The sequence below is a fragment of the Thamnophis sirtalis genome, unplaced genomic scaffold (genome assembly GCF_051295495.1).
Source record: "Thamnophis sirtalis isolate CommonGarterSnake01/CBP01778 unplaced genomic scaffold, rThaSir2_p1.2 scaffold_1, whole genome shotgun sequence".
NCBI classification, from domain to species: Eukaryota; Metazoa; Chordata; class Lepidosauria; order Squamata; family Natricidae; genus Thamnophis; species Thamnophis sirtalis.
Window position 1 is genome coordinate 110,660,912 of NW_028261381.1, and position 17,679 is coordinate 110,678,590.

Here is a 17,679-nt window from a genome sequence, read left to right on the forward strand (position 1 = left end):
TTCCTCTTCAGCACAATCTAGCAAGCCTCCAATTTTATTTATTTATTGGAATTTGTCAAACAAAAATGAGAACAAGAATAAGAGAATAAAAATACAATGACAGGGACGATAGGCATGTTAGTGCACTTATGTGCACCTCCTCTATTGACCACTTAAGTGTGAAGTAAGGTCCATGGAAGTCAAATTGTGACTGAAACTGTGAAAATTTGTAGCTGAGACAACTGAATCAGGTAGAGCATTCCAGACTTTGACAACTCTATTACAGAAATCATATTTTTTACAGTCAAGTTTAGAGCGATTTACATTGAGTTTAAAGCAGTTATTGGCACGTGTATCATTGCAATTAAACCAGAAAAAGTCATTTACAGGTAAAGCATTACTATCTATAATTTTGTATGCAATACCTAGGTCTGACCACAAGCAACACAGTTATAAGTAACAAACCGAGAATTTCGAGCCCAGTAGTGTAAGGAATTCTATTGTGTACAGAAGAGTGCAAGAGTGCAATTCAGGGGTCCCAACTCCCGGGCCGTGGCCCACTACCTCTATAGGTTAATTGAATAATTGCTTTACAATTATTTAGGTAAGGAAGTAAAGAATGTCATATTTGGAAGTGAGACCAAAAGTTTATTATCTTTATGCAAGTTCATCAGCATGATACACATTTTAAAGCTTCCTTTAGAAAAAGGGGGAATGTTTTATAGTAAGGAGTTTTGCAAGTGTTATGAAGATTGCAATTTGATCTTGTTTATCTTGATCTTGTATAAAGCAAGAAGAATACTGTATTGCAAAGCAAATAGTTTCATGTAGGATTGCCCGTTGCCAGAGCCTTCTATGCAGTTCACCAAGTATATTTGGTATATTCTTTAATATTACTGCATACCATCCTTTTGCTGGGCACTTTGCAATATGCTTTTAAAACTAGATGGCAAAAGGAAAGAATATCTAATTTTGATAAAACGCCAAATCTCAATATATATTCAGTACTTTTTATAAATGTTGGATTTGGCTTAAAATGGCAGTTGCAGGATGAGAAAAGCAAATGTGGACTAAGTTATCTGATGCTGGAAATAGACAAATTAAAGATATTTGATGCTGAAAATAGTCTAATTAAAATATTCTTCCACTATTAATTCTCCTTTATATGAGTACATAACATTTGACTATCTTGTCCTTTGTTATTGGAGTGTTTATCCAGATCATGCAGTTTGATTGTTTCTTTGATAGAGCAATAAGGACATAAATCAATAAAATGTGAACTGAAACTGCAACTGTTGGTTACCATCAAATTGAGCAATACTGTGCAAGCTGGAAATAAATCTGTTTATTCTCAAGGAATCAATTATATTTTGGGCATATTTGCATCAGAGGGAAGATAGAAACTATGAGTGAATATCTAAGATGTTATTTACTGAACTATGATTTATGTAATGGTAAAGGTTCCCCTCGCACATGTGTGCTAGTCATTTGTGACTCTAGGGGGCAGTGCTCATCTCCGTTTCAAAGCCGAAGAGCTAGCGCTGTCTGAAGACATCTCTGTGGTCATGTGGCCAGCATGACTAAATGGCAAAGGCACACAGAACGCTGTTACCTTCCCATCAAAGGTGGTTCCTATTTTTCTACTTGCATTTTTATATGCTTTCGAACTGCTAGGTTGGCAGAAGCTTGGACCAGTAATGGGAGCCCACTCCATTACGCGGTGCTAGGGATTTGAACCGCTGAAACTGCCGACCTTTCTGATCAACAAGCTTAGCATCTTAGCCACTGAGCCACCACGCCCCTAAATGACTTATGTAGACTACCATATTTTAGCTGCCCAATTCTGGATGATCTTTAGATGACAGCAAAAAGACTAGCAATTGTCTGAATTTTGCAAACTAGCTATGGCAGCCCTAATAAGCCCCAATTTGTTCAGAAAGCAAAAAAATAAATGATGAAGGCTTAGCACAGTATATGAATCTAGCTATTATATAAAAGTGGAGTTCAAATGAATACTTTATCTCCAAAAATTGAGTGGAGAGGTCAAATGATTATGATCTCTATAGACCTGATTTTTTAGCAAAGTGCACCCAATGACAATATGTGTCCTGCAAGTAGAAAATAGATGAACCCACTCTTCCATTGAACTGAGCCTCACTGAAAGCTAATTTGTGCTGAATTAGCCTGCTGTGATTTCTAAATGAACTTCCAAATGTTAGATTAAAAATGCGATTCTAATTGCACCGTAAGTCAGAGTTTGAAATCATTGGTCTGTAGAAAATGAAAGGCAGTATAAACATTAAACAAAATTGATATTTTTGCATGTTTTTTCCTAGCCGGGCTGTGTGAATACAACAGAGATGGACATCAGAAAGTGTCGGCGAATGAAGAATCCACAGAGGGTCAAAAAGGCAAGGCTCTTTTTCTCTTCTCCAAAGAACCTATAAAACATGTTAGATGAGATTTTTATGGGATACATTTAGTGCTGATCTATATTAAGACATTGACATCAACCTAAGTAAAAAATAACTCTCAGTTTGTGCAAAAATTTCTGTATAGTTTGTTTATATATCTTAATGGAATGACCTGAAATTACTATTATTTTGACATTACAAAAGCCTTTAAGATAAACCTAATGTCTTTTTTTCCTCGATTACATCTAGAAAAAAAAAGAATAATTATATTCAGTTCAAATATTACATACATCCATTTCAAACCTCCATTTTTAACATTCATGGCCACTCTTTCATTAGAGAAAACATGGTTCATCTTCTTTTTGAATGAATGTGATCGTTAACCATTGAAGGCTGTGCAATTTCTCTCTACTGAGGATTATGCTTAGGTGGCAAATTATTTTCAACTTTTTATTACAGTCAGTTTATGGAGTTACAGAAGATAATCAGTCCCAAAGTCCCGCACATATCCCTTCCCAACCAATTCGCAAAACAACAAAAGATGACGTCCGAAAGCAAGTAAGCTAAATGGCTTTGAAACTGTTTCTTTTGCATTTGAGAGATGGATTGTTTTTTTTAAAAAATTCTGTAGACGTAATCTTCAGTAAATAAGATGTTAAAAATTTGTTCCTTCAGATAATTACAGTTATTTTTGGGGGGGGGGGTGTTTAGCTAGTAAATCAGCTGAATTCTACCCTTCATCCTCCTTTGGTTTACATGAGAATAACAAAGTTGAAAGGGTGTTGGATGCCTAGGATACCTGCAACATAGAAAAGAGAACAACAAATTTACTTAAAGTTGACGGGGAAAATGCCTTCCAGATATAGAGCAGAATACATGGATACATTGGATTAGAGTCCATATTTTCCAATGTATTATGTTGCCAATCTTGTAAACCATAAAATAAAATCACTGCCATAACAGCACATCTATGCAGCTGCATTTAGTTGTTTCTTCAAGAGCTGTTTTTTTTTCTTCAGATATCATTTCTGAACGTTCAGATAGACAGGCATTGTTTAAAAATGTCTAAAGTAGCAGAAAGGTAAGCACTCCAATTCATATTATTATCACTGTTGTTGCTATTTCCCCCGCCAATATTTGCAAAAGCATGTTTTCAGACCTCAGGAATTAGTTGCCGATGTATGCATGTTTTCTCTCACTAATATGTGCTGACTTAATAGATTATTTCAAAAGCTTGATCCTGATTTGCAAACATATTTTAGAGCAGGGGTGTCAAACTTGCATCATCACGGCATCATCACATGATGTATCATGACATTTTCCCCCCTTCAATAACCCAGTTGTGACACATCTGGCCCTCGGGATGTGAGTTTCACAGCCCTGTTTTACAGAGTTTGATCAAACCAGAACTTTCTATAGAACTTCATGCCCAGTATATTCTATTACAGGACTGTCTATATTGTTGTTTCAAAACAACCACATAAGTCACGGCAGCTGAGTTCTTATGTTCTCAAACAAAATTACCAGTTTCCCTTATTGCCTTCTTGATATATAAGATCAATGAAAAGCTTCTACAAATAATAAAAATGCAATTTAGAATGACAATCTAAGGTTGTTTTCACATGCACAACCCACACAATTCAACAGACTTTTCCATCATCTTGAAATAATCAGCCCATTACAACTAAGCTTTGATGAGAGAGAGAAAAAACATAAGATAAAATGAAAGCCAGCAGTGCTTGAGACAAAATAAAGATGGATGGAATACCAAACAATTGTTTACTGTCATGTGTATAAGTGTCAGACTGGTTGTTTCCTTCCTTTTCCACACTTTCTCTTGTGGATACAAAAAGATTTGACAGAAGTATCCACTTGGAGCTCTGGTTCTTCTAAGCAAAGCTTTTTAAAAACCTGGAGTATTTGTCCTTGTTTATTTGTCTTCCAATCACATAAACGTATCCTAATACTCTATCTATCTATCTATCTATCTATCTATCTATCTATCTATCTATCTATCTATCTATCTACCTACCTACCTACCTACCTACCTACCTACCTACCTACCTACCTACCTACCTACCCACCTATCTATCATCTATCTATTGCATCACTTGAAATGTTAAGAAGATATATGTATAGATAGCTTGAACTGGAACAACCTCTAGTGACTGGCATGGAAAATGCCATGTTAAACTGCTTTGAATTCATTTAGTTAAGCTGTAAATATTGTTAACCTACATTTCAGCATGTCAATATTGATATAACATGGGTATGGTTTCCTATGGTGTACTTTATTAATTCTTATTAACAGAGGATCAATATAAACTAATTATTTCTGTGAACCAGCAGTTGGAGCTCTGCAAAATGAGCTAGGGATTTCAAGAGTGCAAGTTTCTATATTTATTCACTTACAACTATTGGATATGCACAATTAAGAAAACAAACATGATTGCTGGCCTTTTGCCACAGTAAGAATCCATTCATTCAAACAGTACATGTGAAAATGTGACAGAAAAACAAAGGAAATCATACACAAGCAAAAGCAAATGACACTACCCCACAACCAAATGAATTAATAAAGCCAGCAAGAAGGAAACTTTAATGTGGTGAAGCTAAATCAACACAAATCTTTAAACAGACTTTAAAGAGTCTTCAAACATCTGGTGGATTCAAAATGTTCTCACCTGACACTGGAAAAAACCACAAATGATTGAAATAAACCATTTGCATTGAAATATCATTTGCATTGTTCTTAATTTCCCGTGGCACTTACCATTGCATTAGGAAACATCCATTCACAGTGACATTGTTTGTGCTACTCCAATCGTCTTTGCAGATGACGGTGCCTTCATTCCTTTTTCTTTCTCCTTTTTTTCCCCATTGCTTCATTTCCTGCATGCTGTATATCCCAAAGTGAAAGCTTTTCCCTCTTCCGTAGTGGTTGTGAAATGCAGTTAATAAAATGAGATCAGACAGTAGTGGCCAAAAGACCCTGAAGCTGAATTGCTAGAACTTCTGTTAGTTATGAAACATTGTGATTCTGATGCCTGGTGATATAACATCATCCTTTCCATGACAGATTCAAGAAAAAACAACTTCTCACTAGCAGCCAGTTTTTTATTATTATTATTTTCAAATGTATAGAGATACAGTACATTTAAAGCATTTAAAAACTTTCCCAGTGTGCTTGTTTTTTCTTTTTATGTTACAGTTTAATTGCATATTCAGAGCAGTACACGGATTATGATCCCTTTATAACTCCTGCGGAACCCTCCAATCCCTGGATAAATGATGACGCTGTGTTTTGGGACTTAGAAACAAGGTAACACCCCCCCACACACACACACTTTTTAAACAATACTTCATTCTGTTCTATATTAAGAAGCAAAGACTACCGGATGTGTGTGACAAAAACTCAGATGCGTACTACAGGGCTTTTAGAAGTTGAAACGTTCTATAGGACTTTATTGCTTCCAGCAAGACAATAACTGGTAAACCTACACCAGATCTCTTATGGCATAACAATGGCAAGTTATATTAGAAGAGTTGGCATGACCAAACCAAATGGCATTTAATCCCATCCTTGCGCTCCCTCCCACCCTCCCCCCTCTCTCTCTTTCACACACACATACACACACACACACACACCATTTTATCATGCACTTATAACATTTGCTGTCATTTTATTCCAAACTTTTCAAAGGATGGTAATTCATTTTGCACAAAATTCTTTTTAAAAAGAAAAAAGAAAATAAGCCCCATTTATGGCATGGCATGTCTTATAAACTGTGATTATAAAGCAGTGCTTTAAAAACAAACTGTAACCTTGGTTTATCATGCATTAGGTAATTTAGGTCTCTTCTAAATTAATGGCTAGTTTATGCTTAAACAACTATTAGTCCTTTAGGTAAAGAGTGCAGGGAAGAAAAGTATCTGCTGTTGCTCCTATAGAGCAGGGGTGCATATCACCCGTTTTCATACGCACAGATTCCTTTCCTCTCATAAATCAAACAGGTTTTCACAAGCATTTCCTCCAGTTTCATTCACTTATTGCTGCAAGCAGTTTTCAGTTGAGCTACTCTAAATGATGATTTGAAGATTTGACATGTTAAAATATGCTGATGGTCGCAATAGTCTCCTCTCTGTCCTTTTACTTAGCAAAGAGCCTTCCCAGCATCGGGTCAAGAGATGGGGCTTCTCTATAGATGAGGTGTTGAAAGATCCTGTGGGGCGTGACCAGTTTTTTCGATTTTTGGAATCAGAATTCAGTTCTGAAAACCTCAGGTAAGAAGCTAGAGATACAGCACTCTGGTGGATGCAGGGCTTCACACTAGGGAAGCATTCACTGGCCTCAAAAATAAGGACTGAATTCCACCATGGTCTATAGATTATTTAATTAACTTCATTTATACCCCACCTTTATATTCATCTTTAAATCAGTTGAATGAGTGTCATCAAGTCAGACTTGACTTCATATAACCTCATGGATGATTCATGGCTTCCCATTTTGGGTGTCTCTCCAATAACACCCTACAGCAGTTCCAAGGGCAGTTTGGAGATTCACAGAGTCCAAAATGGCATTTGCAACCATCCTTATTCAAAGATATTTTGGTGGGATTTAGATAGAAAGAAAAGAGCTTCCCAACAATGAAGAAATTTCTAATAGCTTTAAGTTAACTACGGTAATAGGCAATTTCTTAAAATGATGAGAAAATGATCTTTGTGAACTTAGTGGCCTTTAAAAGGGTTCACCGTGATGGTGAGCAAGATGGCAAATACCTTTGTCTCCCAGCTGTCAGACTCATAGAAAGGGGCATCCTGTGGTCTCCTCATGAAGAGCAGCTGTCCAGAGAACATGTGGTCAATCTTCCGTCCTCTCCTTATCTGGAAAGATTCCAAGGAATCAGTTTATTCACCAGTTTCTTGGTCTTTGCTATGCTATGCTTTTGCAGAAGTATCTTCAGTTTGCCATATCGCCCTCCAGAGATCCCCAGCCACTAGAGGATTTCTGTAGACATTCAGAAGATGCACTGTTCTATGTAAAAATCTGATTTTTTTCCCACAGTCTCAATCATTTTTCCATTATGTGTTAGCATTCAATGGTAAAAAGTACTTTCTCCGATAAGCTGGGTAGCACATTAAATCACTTGAATCCTCTCTGTGATAGCCATTGCCAGTGAAAGAATTAGATGGTGCCATCATCTTCCAGGTATCAGGAAACATGGTCAAAAGAATTTAGAAGGCTAACATCTGATAGTGCCTTTTCAGCAAATAATTTGCAGAAGGAATATTGACTCCTTGCCCTCACAATTGACATCTGTAACAGACATCTTAAAATTGGAATTCCATCGGAGGTTTTCTTTAAGTCTCATTGAAATGCATGCAGCTTGTGCATGTAGATCTAATCTGTATTGTGACCATAGGAAGAAGCAGTGGAATTTTGTATACAGGTAGTACAAATTATAGCCCTCAACTTAGGACCACAACTGAGCCCAAAATGTATGTTGTTAAGTGAAAAATTTGTTAAGTGAGTTTTTTCCCCATTTTATGACTTCACTGCAGTTGTTAAATTAATAACATGGTTGCTAAGTGAATCTGGTTTCCCCATTAGCTTTCTTTTGTCAGAAGGTCACAAAAGGCAATTACATGACTCCTGCACACTGCAACTATCATAAATGTGAGTCAGTTGTTAAGCATGCAAATGTAAATCACCAAGGGGATGCTACAACAGTTGTAAGTGAAAAATGTTTATAAGTCACTTTTTTCTGTGATGTTACATCTTGGAACAGTCACTTAATGAACTGCTTTAAGTCGAGAACTACCTGTACTCACTAGCTGTGTATATACACAACATGTTAACCAAGTCAGTTACAACCCCAGTGGCTGCATTTATACAACATGCTTAACTTTAGCATTTGTTAGATCTTTGGGGACACCGTGGCTCAGTGGCTAAGACACTGAGATTGTCAATCAGAAAAGTCAGCAGTTCAGCAATTCAAATCCCTAGTGCTACGTAATGAAATGAGCTCCCATTACTTGTCCCAGCTTCTGCCAATCTAGCAGTTCGAAAGAACATAAAAACGCAAGTAGAAAAATAGGGACCACTTTGGTGGGAAGGTAACAGTGTTCCATGCGCCTTCGGCCTTTAGTCATACCAGCCACATGACTACAGAGATGTCTTCAGGTAGCGCTGGCTTTCTGGCTTTGAAATGGAGATGAGCACTCCCCCTAGAGTCAGGAACGACTAGCACATATGTGCAAGAGGAACCTTTACCTTTAGATCTTTGGTAGCTTGGTGTGCTATATGAATGGAGGATATTCCGTGAGTTTATAGTTTGGGGCGTAGATCAGAAAACGGGACGTTTCAGTAACCATATTAATTTGTGCAAACACAGGCTCTGAATCGAATTCTAATTCACAGATATGACACAGGCCCTTCCTCTATTGTTTTCTTTGCAGGACTTGCTTTATTATTGTCAGCCTTAGGCCACAAGAGATTGACAACCCAGCTTTCTTATTTTAGCCAAGGCAGATGTTCTGAAGGTATCTGCACAAGCAGAATGTAACCTGTGGATCTTCCAAACTTGTGTTAGGGATGCAGGAAGCTTAGTACAATTGACCATGAATCCATTTAGCACAAATTTGCCACCACTGGCTGGCAGCAGCTCAGCAAGAGCCTCACCTGGAGATGTTGGCAATTGAACTGGGATTGTTTCCATGCAAGGGATGTGCTTGATCACTGAGCCATAGCACAGCAGGCCATCTGGGTATGATATACAGGTAGTCCTTGACTTATGACCACAATTGAACCCAGAGTTTCTGTTGCTGAGTGAGACATTTGCTAAGTGAGTTTTGCCCCATTTTAGGACCTTTCTTGCCACAGTGGTTAAGTGAATCACTGCAGTTGTTAAGTTAGGAATCACACCGTTGTTGAGTGAATCTGGCTTCCCTCATTGACCTTGCTTGTCAGGTTTGCAAAAGGTGATCACATGACCCTGGGACATTGCAACCATTATAAATATGAATCAGTTGCCAAGTGTCTGAATTGTGTCTGAATTGTGTGATGCTGCAATGGTCATAAGTGTGAAAAATGGTCATAAGTCACTTTTTCAGTGCCATTGTAATTTTGAATGGTCACTAAATAAACTATTGTAAGTCAAGGACTGCATGTAATTGGGACAACACAAATGTCATTTTCTTAAGTTATTTCTGTAGCTCCCTCATCTTGCTATCTTATTTACCCATTTAGTTTAATTTTGGCTTTTAGCAACGGCGATTAAGAGGAGTGATTTTTAAAGGCCTCCTATCTACGTATGTAGTGACAGTGTGGATACAATTTTCTAAATAAAGAAACTGAGGACTGAAGTAAGATTAGTTTTCCTCCCTTCAGTGCAGAATGGACCCATTTATACCTTCAACTTCTGTATCCAATGTTTTGCATCCACTAGAATAGTCTTTCTCAAAATATGTTGCAAGAACACTTGGGGATCCCCCAAGACCTGCCTCCCCACCCCACCCTCACCCCCTGGTCTGCAAATTCAACATTTTTGCTAGCTTTTCTTGAAAACAAATATAAATCCCATCAAACACTCATGAGAAGTGATAGTGACAGTGAATGTGCCAATTTTAACTTTGCATTGTGTATTAATTCATTAACTTATGAAACGGCTTGCCTTCAGAAGTTGTGGATGCTCCATCGCTGGAGGCTTTTAAGAAGAGGCTGGACAGCCACTTGTCTGGAATGGGGTAGGGTCTCCTGCTTGAGCAGGGGATTGGACTAGAATGTCCCTTCCAACTCTGTTACTCTGTTATCTGCCGTTACATATTGATAAATATAACCCCATACAAACAAAAGCTATTTTGATATCCTTCTAAAATTTTAAAAGTTGCTATGGATTTTAAAAGAGAAAAAAAAACTTTTAAGAAGTACTGCACTAGAGCAAATAAACACAGATATGAGACTACACAATGTATATTTTATGTAGGATGAAGTTTAGTGTGGTGGTTAAAATGTTAAACGGTGCTACGCTTCAATGGTTAGTTGCCTAGACATTGAATATAGGTCTTTTTAACATTTAGATTTTATTATATTTTACTAATATAGATGAACTGTTAGCTAGTTTATATACCATATGCCATACGCTAAATAAATAAATATCAGTTCAAGTGCCACTCTTTCTAAGCTGGACTGATTCCATCCATCCAATCCGGTAAATTTCAACTATCATGATCACAGATAATTCTCAAAAATACTTTTCTTCTTGTGGCCTTTGTTCTGCGTTATTACCATTTCTTAAATTCACTCAGGCTAAGAGAAAATTTAGAGAACATCTCCTGCACATTATCTCAATGAAAGATGTCTTCTTCCAAAATCTATCTCAGAATGGTTTAATCATCCCAGGTGGAAACACGCTAATTATATCAATTCATTAATCTGCCCTTCACGAAGTTCTTTTTTTTAGGACTGGCTTCAGCAGCCTTCTTTCAGCACTTTAGTAGAACAGAGTTGGAAAGGGACCTTGGAGATCTTCTAGTCCAATTTCCTGCTAGAGCAGGAGACCTTATACGAGCTCAGATAAATTATTGTCCAGTCTCTTTTTAAAAGCTTCCAGTGATGGAGCACCCACCACATCTGAAGGCAAGTTGTACCATTTGTTGATGGCTCTCACTGTTAGGAAATTTCTCTTTAATTCCCTAGGTTGCTTCTCTCCTTGGTTGGTTTCTTTCCATTGTTTCTTGTCTTGTCTTTTTGTGCTTTGGAAAATAGTTTGACCTCCTCATCTTTGTAGGAGCCCCTCCAATATTGGAACATTTCTATCATGTCTCCCCTAGTCCTTCTTTTGACTAAATTAGGCATAACCAATTCATGTAACCATTATTTGCATGTTTTAGCTTTCAGTGTCCTAATCATTCTTGTTGCTGTTCCTCTGCACTCTTTGCAATGGGGGAGAAAAGGCATTAGAGATAGAAGGGAAAGGCGGCAGGTTGGCTATGGAGCTTCAGCTTACATGTAAGACAGATTACCAGTACCTTAACAATTAACAATTCTAATGTGTTAAGAAAAATCATTATGTTTTCTGAGATCTTCTAAGATGGCCTGCAATCTTTTGGTGTGAGTCCAACAACTTCTTGGTCAACAATAATGTTATAATTCAGTTTTCCAAAATAATCTTGTTCAGGTGTGTTACGCAGTATCCTGGGAGACTGTATTACTCTGATACAATTTTGTCTTTGTTTTGAGTACTAATGTCAAAATGGTGTCTCTTAATTATTTTGTACAACATTTGTCTTATTTGTCCTACATAGAATATTGAGAGACCCGAGGGGCCCTTGATGTTCTCTGAGCTTGGTTGTTTTCTTGCAGATGTTTCATTACCCAAAATAAGTAACATCATCAGTGCTAGTGCTAGAGAATGCTAGACAGACTTTGCTGACAGATAATGGCATGTATCACTTTAGAGAAATATCACCTCTAATCTTGTCTGTGAACTTGTTGCCATCTGTGATACTGCTGTTGGTGAGAATAGGAAAAATACCTGGGTTTGCTACAGGGACTGGTTCCCATTCTTCTGTTTTGTGGGGTTTTTTGTCTTTTATTTTGCTAGTGGGAATCCCTTTTAATTTGTCTAAGCTGCAGGCGACTACCAGTATAGTTGTGGGTTGGTTCCATTTCCATTTCTGTAGTGTGCCTTTTAATAGGTCTTTCTTGGGAATTGGCCTGGCTCTATTCATTTGTCTATTGATCTTGTTAGTTGCGTAGTTCTCTGCCCTGAATAGCTGGTTTAATTTCATCAGTTGAGCTTCTTTATCGTGTAGGTGAGAATAAATGCAGTTGTGGTGTCAAGCCTGGCTATAAATGATAGATCTGGTAGCTTGTTCTGGTTGAAGCTGGAGGGAACAGATGAAATGTAGGGATCTGTAGGTTTCCATATAATGTGATATTTATGTAACCATTGTATAGTTTTACGGTGATATCAAGGAAATGGACATTCTGTAGATAGGCTAAGATTAATGCTGGGTTGGAGGTTGTTAATTTCATGATCAAGTTTTGTGAAAGATTCATTTCCATGGATCCAGATGATTTTTAAAAAATGTCATAAATGAATATTAAGTAAAAGAGGCCTACAGGTTAAGTGTGGGTTTAAGTCAGTCATGAAGTTATTGGCATATGTTTGAAGATAGGAAATTTGATGAAATGTCCTCAAAACAAGTTTAAATTAATTATTTAACTCCTCCCCACTCCTAAGGGGGAGTCAACATCAACTGTCCCTTACCTTTTCCCAAAACAAAAGTTGTAAAAGAGTTGGAGAATTTTCAAGAAGATCTTTAATTTTACTCTTTAACCCTTCTCTCTGCTCCTTTTCAAAAGGACAAGAATATTGGGCCTCCCAGTCCAGAAATTCCCTGGAGAAATCAAAGTATAGTCTCAACCATAAGCAGTGCAGAATTTGCTACCCCTGAACTGGTAAATCAAAGAATCTTGGCATCAGTCGGTACACCTCAGCAGCATTTGGAGAATTAAAAGATATACTTTACCGAGTTAAGGGCAGATGGGTGAACAGCAGTAGCATTAGTGAACAAAGTCCAAAGCTTACTGAGACAATAAAGCAGTAAGCGCAAGAGGGGAGCAATTATGGAAGCAGAGTTTCAGGGCCTAAAGACGGCCTCATCAAAATTCTGCAGCCAGGAGAACCAAGTGAGCAGTCGGCTACGGGTTTTTGAACTTTCAGAATCCTGTGGGAAAAATAAGCTATTTCAGTATTTTGCCTATAGCAACAAAATGCTCAAGGTCAATCTTGAGGGGAACCTTCACCATCTGTCTCTGGACTTCTATCCTCTTTTGTATATCACAAAAATCCATAGGACGCCGCAATGATTAAAATTCTCCTTCCCTTTTCTTAATCTAGGAAGGAGCAATAATTTGACAACCTTGAAACTAAGCAGAGGGGCATTTGGGAATTTAAAAAAGGGAAAACTTTAAGGCCTAGCAATGAGAAAAGAGGTTCACTTAAATGGAGGACTCGAATATGAGGGGAGTTTTATTTCTTCAGGCAATTTTCCTTAACTTAAAACAGATTGCTTTTAATATTCTTTATTCTAACTGCTAACTACATATATTCTGAAAACATTATGAGGTTGTAAACATAATAAATGCAAAGCTATGAATATAGATATGCACAGATAATATAGGTTTTCATTACCATTAAATTCTTTCTGCTCACTCAGTGCTATTTACCATATTTTTCAGTGTTTAAGATGCACCTCCCTTCCAAAAGTGGGTGGAAATGTCTGTGCATCTTATACTGTGATTGTTGCCGAAGCCCCACCAGCCCCCACCCTTCGGCCTCTGGTTCCCAGCAATTTTCCTCCTTGCAGCAAACAGCAAACAGCCTGGTCAGCTTCAGTGCAGCCTGATTTAACACATGCAGCTCACTGGCGGTTGGATCAGCTTCCCAGAATACTTCCTATCAGGCTGTTAGGATGGCCACCACCCATCACCACCATCACCGCCCATCGCCACTGCCACCTATCACCACCCATTTTTGGCCTCTATCCCATTTTTGGCCTCTGTGCCAGAAGTGGGTTGCTGCTGGTTCGGCCTGGATTGGGTGAACTGGAGCTTTGATTGGACCATGTGACTGTTTGGGGAAGGGAAAAAACTTTTAATTAGATGAAAATGCCGGGAACATTTAGAGTTGGTTTTCGCCAGTCTGTGCCAATATGAGCCATGGTGGCGTAATCGTTAGAGTACAGTACTCTGGGCTACTTTTGCTGCCTGCCAGCTGTCTGCAATTTGGCAGTTCAAATCCCACCAAGCTCAAGGTTGACTCAGCCTTCCATCCTTCCAAGGTGGGTAAAATGAGGAGCCAAATCGTTGGAGGAAATATGCTGACTCTGAAAACTGCTTAGAGAGGTCTGTAAAGCACTATAAAGTGGTGTATAAATCTAGGTGCTATTGCTATTGCTTGTACAACCAATCAAACTAATCTTTTAGGAATCTACCTGCCTTGGAGTTCTGTTTGCTATGGGTGTATTACTTGGAACTCTGACAGTGTGGTTGTTTTGTCTCCTCAATTTCCACATTGAGGCAGAAGTAGATACAAGAAGTTTCAGAAATGATTAATTTGTTGGAAGTTACAACCCATAAGCTTGTTAATGTGGCTTGGGGGAAAGTACAGAAGTGAGTTGCTCCCAGTTTGGCCGAAATGGTAGTGATAATCTGGCCTGGGTTGCAGAACCACATAAACAGCCATTTTGTTTAAAACAATGGTTTACCTCCAAACCATTAAGACATTCAGAAAGTAATATGGAATATTCAAATAGATAAAATATGCCTAAAAAAATCTCTCTCTCCAGGAATACAATTTTAAGTAAGTGGCATAATCAGATATTATGCAGATTGGCCTCCCTCGATAGATTGTCCTCTAGATGTGTTGGAATACAGTCCCTATCATCCACAGTTATTGTGTGATGGGTAATGTATTCCAAATGAATGGGAAGAAACAGAAAAAGAAAGATTTCTCCAAGAATAAATAAATCAGACAAACATTGCTATCAGGCTCCTGCAGTCTGAAATCTTACATAAGATTTATGTGTATATGTGGAATATACACTTATTCGTATGTTTGCTAGTTTTCTAGTTATAAATTCATTGGCGGAAGAATCAGAGTTGGTAAAACATTCCAAACCCTTTGGGTTCTTCGCCACTAGAGGGAGCACGTGCTCCATGGGGACTTATGCCTGCCAAATAGCAGTGAAAACATACTAATTGATACAGACTTGATACCAGACAAAAACCAAGGATGGTGCTTGCAGAATTACCTGGGATGGGAAAATGTTGCATGACTGGCCTTAAGGCTAGGATGCAGCTCCAGACCAGGTGGTGCCCTCTAGGTTGGCTAAGGATTATACAATTGAAGCCCACCTAGGAGGGCACCTAAATAAGGGACAAACTCAAATAGGACGAAATGGCTGAATTTGCACATTGTGCTAAGTTTTACTGCTGAATTTCATATTGTTTTGGCTTTGCACAATATGCAAACTCAGCCAACCGTACCTTGGTTGGACACATCTTCATTTAAAAAAAACCATCCCTCATGTTTAACAGCTTCAAAGAAATACAGCCAGTAGCTTAGAATCCTAATATCTTTCTGTATATATTTTTCCCTTCTCACTGATAGCTAGATCATGCTTCAAATGGCACCTTCGTTTCTTTGCAATTTTTTGCAACTAAAAAGTTTTTTTTTGTCTCCAAGCATTTAATAAACATTAAAAAAAGATTACTTCTCTGCTTCCTGTGTTAATAGTATCCACAGTTTAAATATTCCAAGAAGTACAGTATTTCATTTGTGACATCAGAAAATGCATGTGCAGAAGTGGTCTATTCCCAGTGAATTGTAAGAAGGCCTAGTTTGGCTGCAAAAGGCCATCTGGGAGCCATATGTCAGCTGATCAGAGCTTCCCCAATCAAGTGTAATAAATAAATACATTTCCCTGGAATTTTATGATATATAGCCCAGCCAGGTCAGAGAAAGTGCAGTTTGTTAGGTTGCCCATTATTTCCCAAGACAGCATTGTTGGTAAAATAGTTTATGTCTCTCTCAACATAGTGTATCTGTATGTGAGTGTGTGTGTGTGAGAGAGAGAGAGAGAGAGAGTTTTAGTATATGTGTATACATACATATATGCACACACTTATGTACACAAGACATAAGGAATAAGCATTACTTGGTAGTCTGTTAAGTCAGTGTGAAACTAAGATGGCTAATAAGCATTTCTGTGTTCCTTAAATTCATCCATAATTCACCCATGGAAAACAATGGAACTTTTAAACAAGCTTACTTTGGCCTGAGGCCAGCCTGTTCTGTGTAGGTAGAAGGCATAGAATTTGATCCTTGGTGAACTTGTTACCCTCGAGAAGGCAGAAATAGAAACAAGTTCTCCGTTCTAAATATTTACATATTCCTTTCAAAAGGGTAGAAAATCATTCGAGGGAGAGATCAGCACAGCAGAAAATGCAGCTCCTTCTGTTCATTTGAAGAAGATTTCACAAATGCTTTGTTCTTTTTCTTCCCCTTCTTTGGTATCCCTGGCTGCAAACAAATATTAAAACGAGGACACTTCTAGGTGTACAAAGTTCCTTAGTATTCTTGTAAAATTGCCAGTTGGGGATTATTTCAGAGTAAAAAAAAAAACATTTTTCACACTTTCAAACCCGTTGAGGAGTGTTCTGATAAAGCAGTGCTTTTCTCAGCCATTCCATTTGGGTGGTGCATGTGAAGGAAATGTGCCACAGAGACCAATCAGTGGCTTCATATATATTAAAACAGATGGCATGTATGCTCTAGGTAATCCACCTCTCCTATTGTGAAAATCACTGTCAGGGACAGACAGTATGACAATCAACCACAAACAGTGAGTAAACTAATAATACCATCCATTGGCATCCTTCCGTCTCAAAAGACTATGGTATCATGCTCTGGAAAGAGGTCCTAATGCAGCATCTGTTGTGACTAAAAATGCCAATTCGGGAGTGGCAATCCCTTCCACATTGAGGCCACATTGAGTTCTGGGACTGCCTCTTTGCCTCAGCCTGCCAAACAAGTGTCTCTTCATATTGGAGAAGGCCATGCTGCGTCTTTAGCCTCCAAGCTGAACGATCAGAGGTCAAGGTTTCCCAGCTGTTTATGTCCATTCCCAAGGCCTTTAGATCCCTCTTGAAGATATCCTTATATCGCAGCTGTGGTCTCCCTCTGGGGCGCTTTCCCTGCACTAAATCTCCATACAGGAGATCTTTCGGAATCCGACCATCAGCCATTCTCACGACATGCCCTAGCCAGCGTATGTAATAAATGCTACAGATATTGTCATTTAACACTCATATTTTCTCCCCAGAACACGTGAAATGGCATTTATACTCTCCTTATTAGGTGGATCCGCTTTGTTTCGGTTCCAGTGATCCTCCAAGCCAGCAGAGTTTTGCTTCCTCAGGCTGATATTTCAGCCATTGTAATAACAGCACAGCTTTGTTCCAGGTACTAAGATTCCTTTCTTCAACCTGGTACCCTCAGTTGTATTTAACTACAATTCCCAGAATCCCTAGTCAGAATGGCTGCCTGGGGGGTGGGGAGAACCACAGTTAAGGCAGGCTATACTAAATACCTTATCTGATACCATACCCAGCTGTATCCATGTTCTCTGTATTTCACTCTCTGTATGATGCCAAGAAAAGGGCCTACATATACAGTAGTTTGTTCCAGAACCTTCCCCACATTTTACAAACGTT

General features: G+C 38.3%; 1 protein-coding gene across 5 annotated transcripts in view; it reads left to right on the top strand.

The window, feature by feature from the left end:
- Positions 1-17,679, top strand: part of RGS6 (regulator of G protein signaling 6) — a 279,182-nt gene that overhangs the window by 189,717 nt on the left and 71,786 nt on the right. For all 5 annotated transcript variants that reach the window (XR_015697540.1, XM_087721775.1, XM_087721784.1 and 2 more), the window contains 5 exons: positions 2,316-2,390; positions 2,853-2,951; positions 3,413-3,474; positions 5,605-5,715; positions 6,552-6,677. Coding sequence is in view for 4 of the 5 variants with exons in the window: in XM_087721775.1 (XP_087577901.1) it covers positions 2,316-2,390; positions 2,853-2,951; positions 3,413-3,474; positions 5,605-5,715; positions 6,552-6,677 (473 nt within the window). In the remaining variant the exon portion in view is untranslated. The remainder of the gene's footprint in view (positions 1-2,315; positions 2,391-2,852; positions 2,952-3,412; positions 3,475-5,604; positions 5,716-6,551; positions 6,678-17,679) is intronic.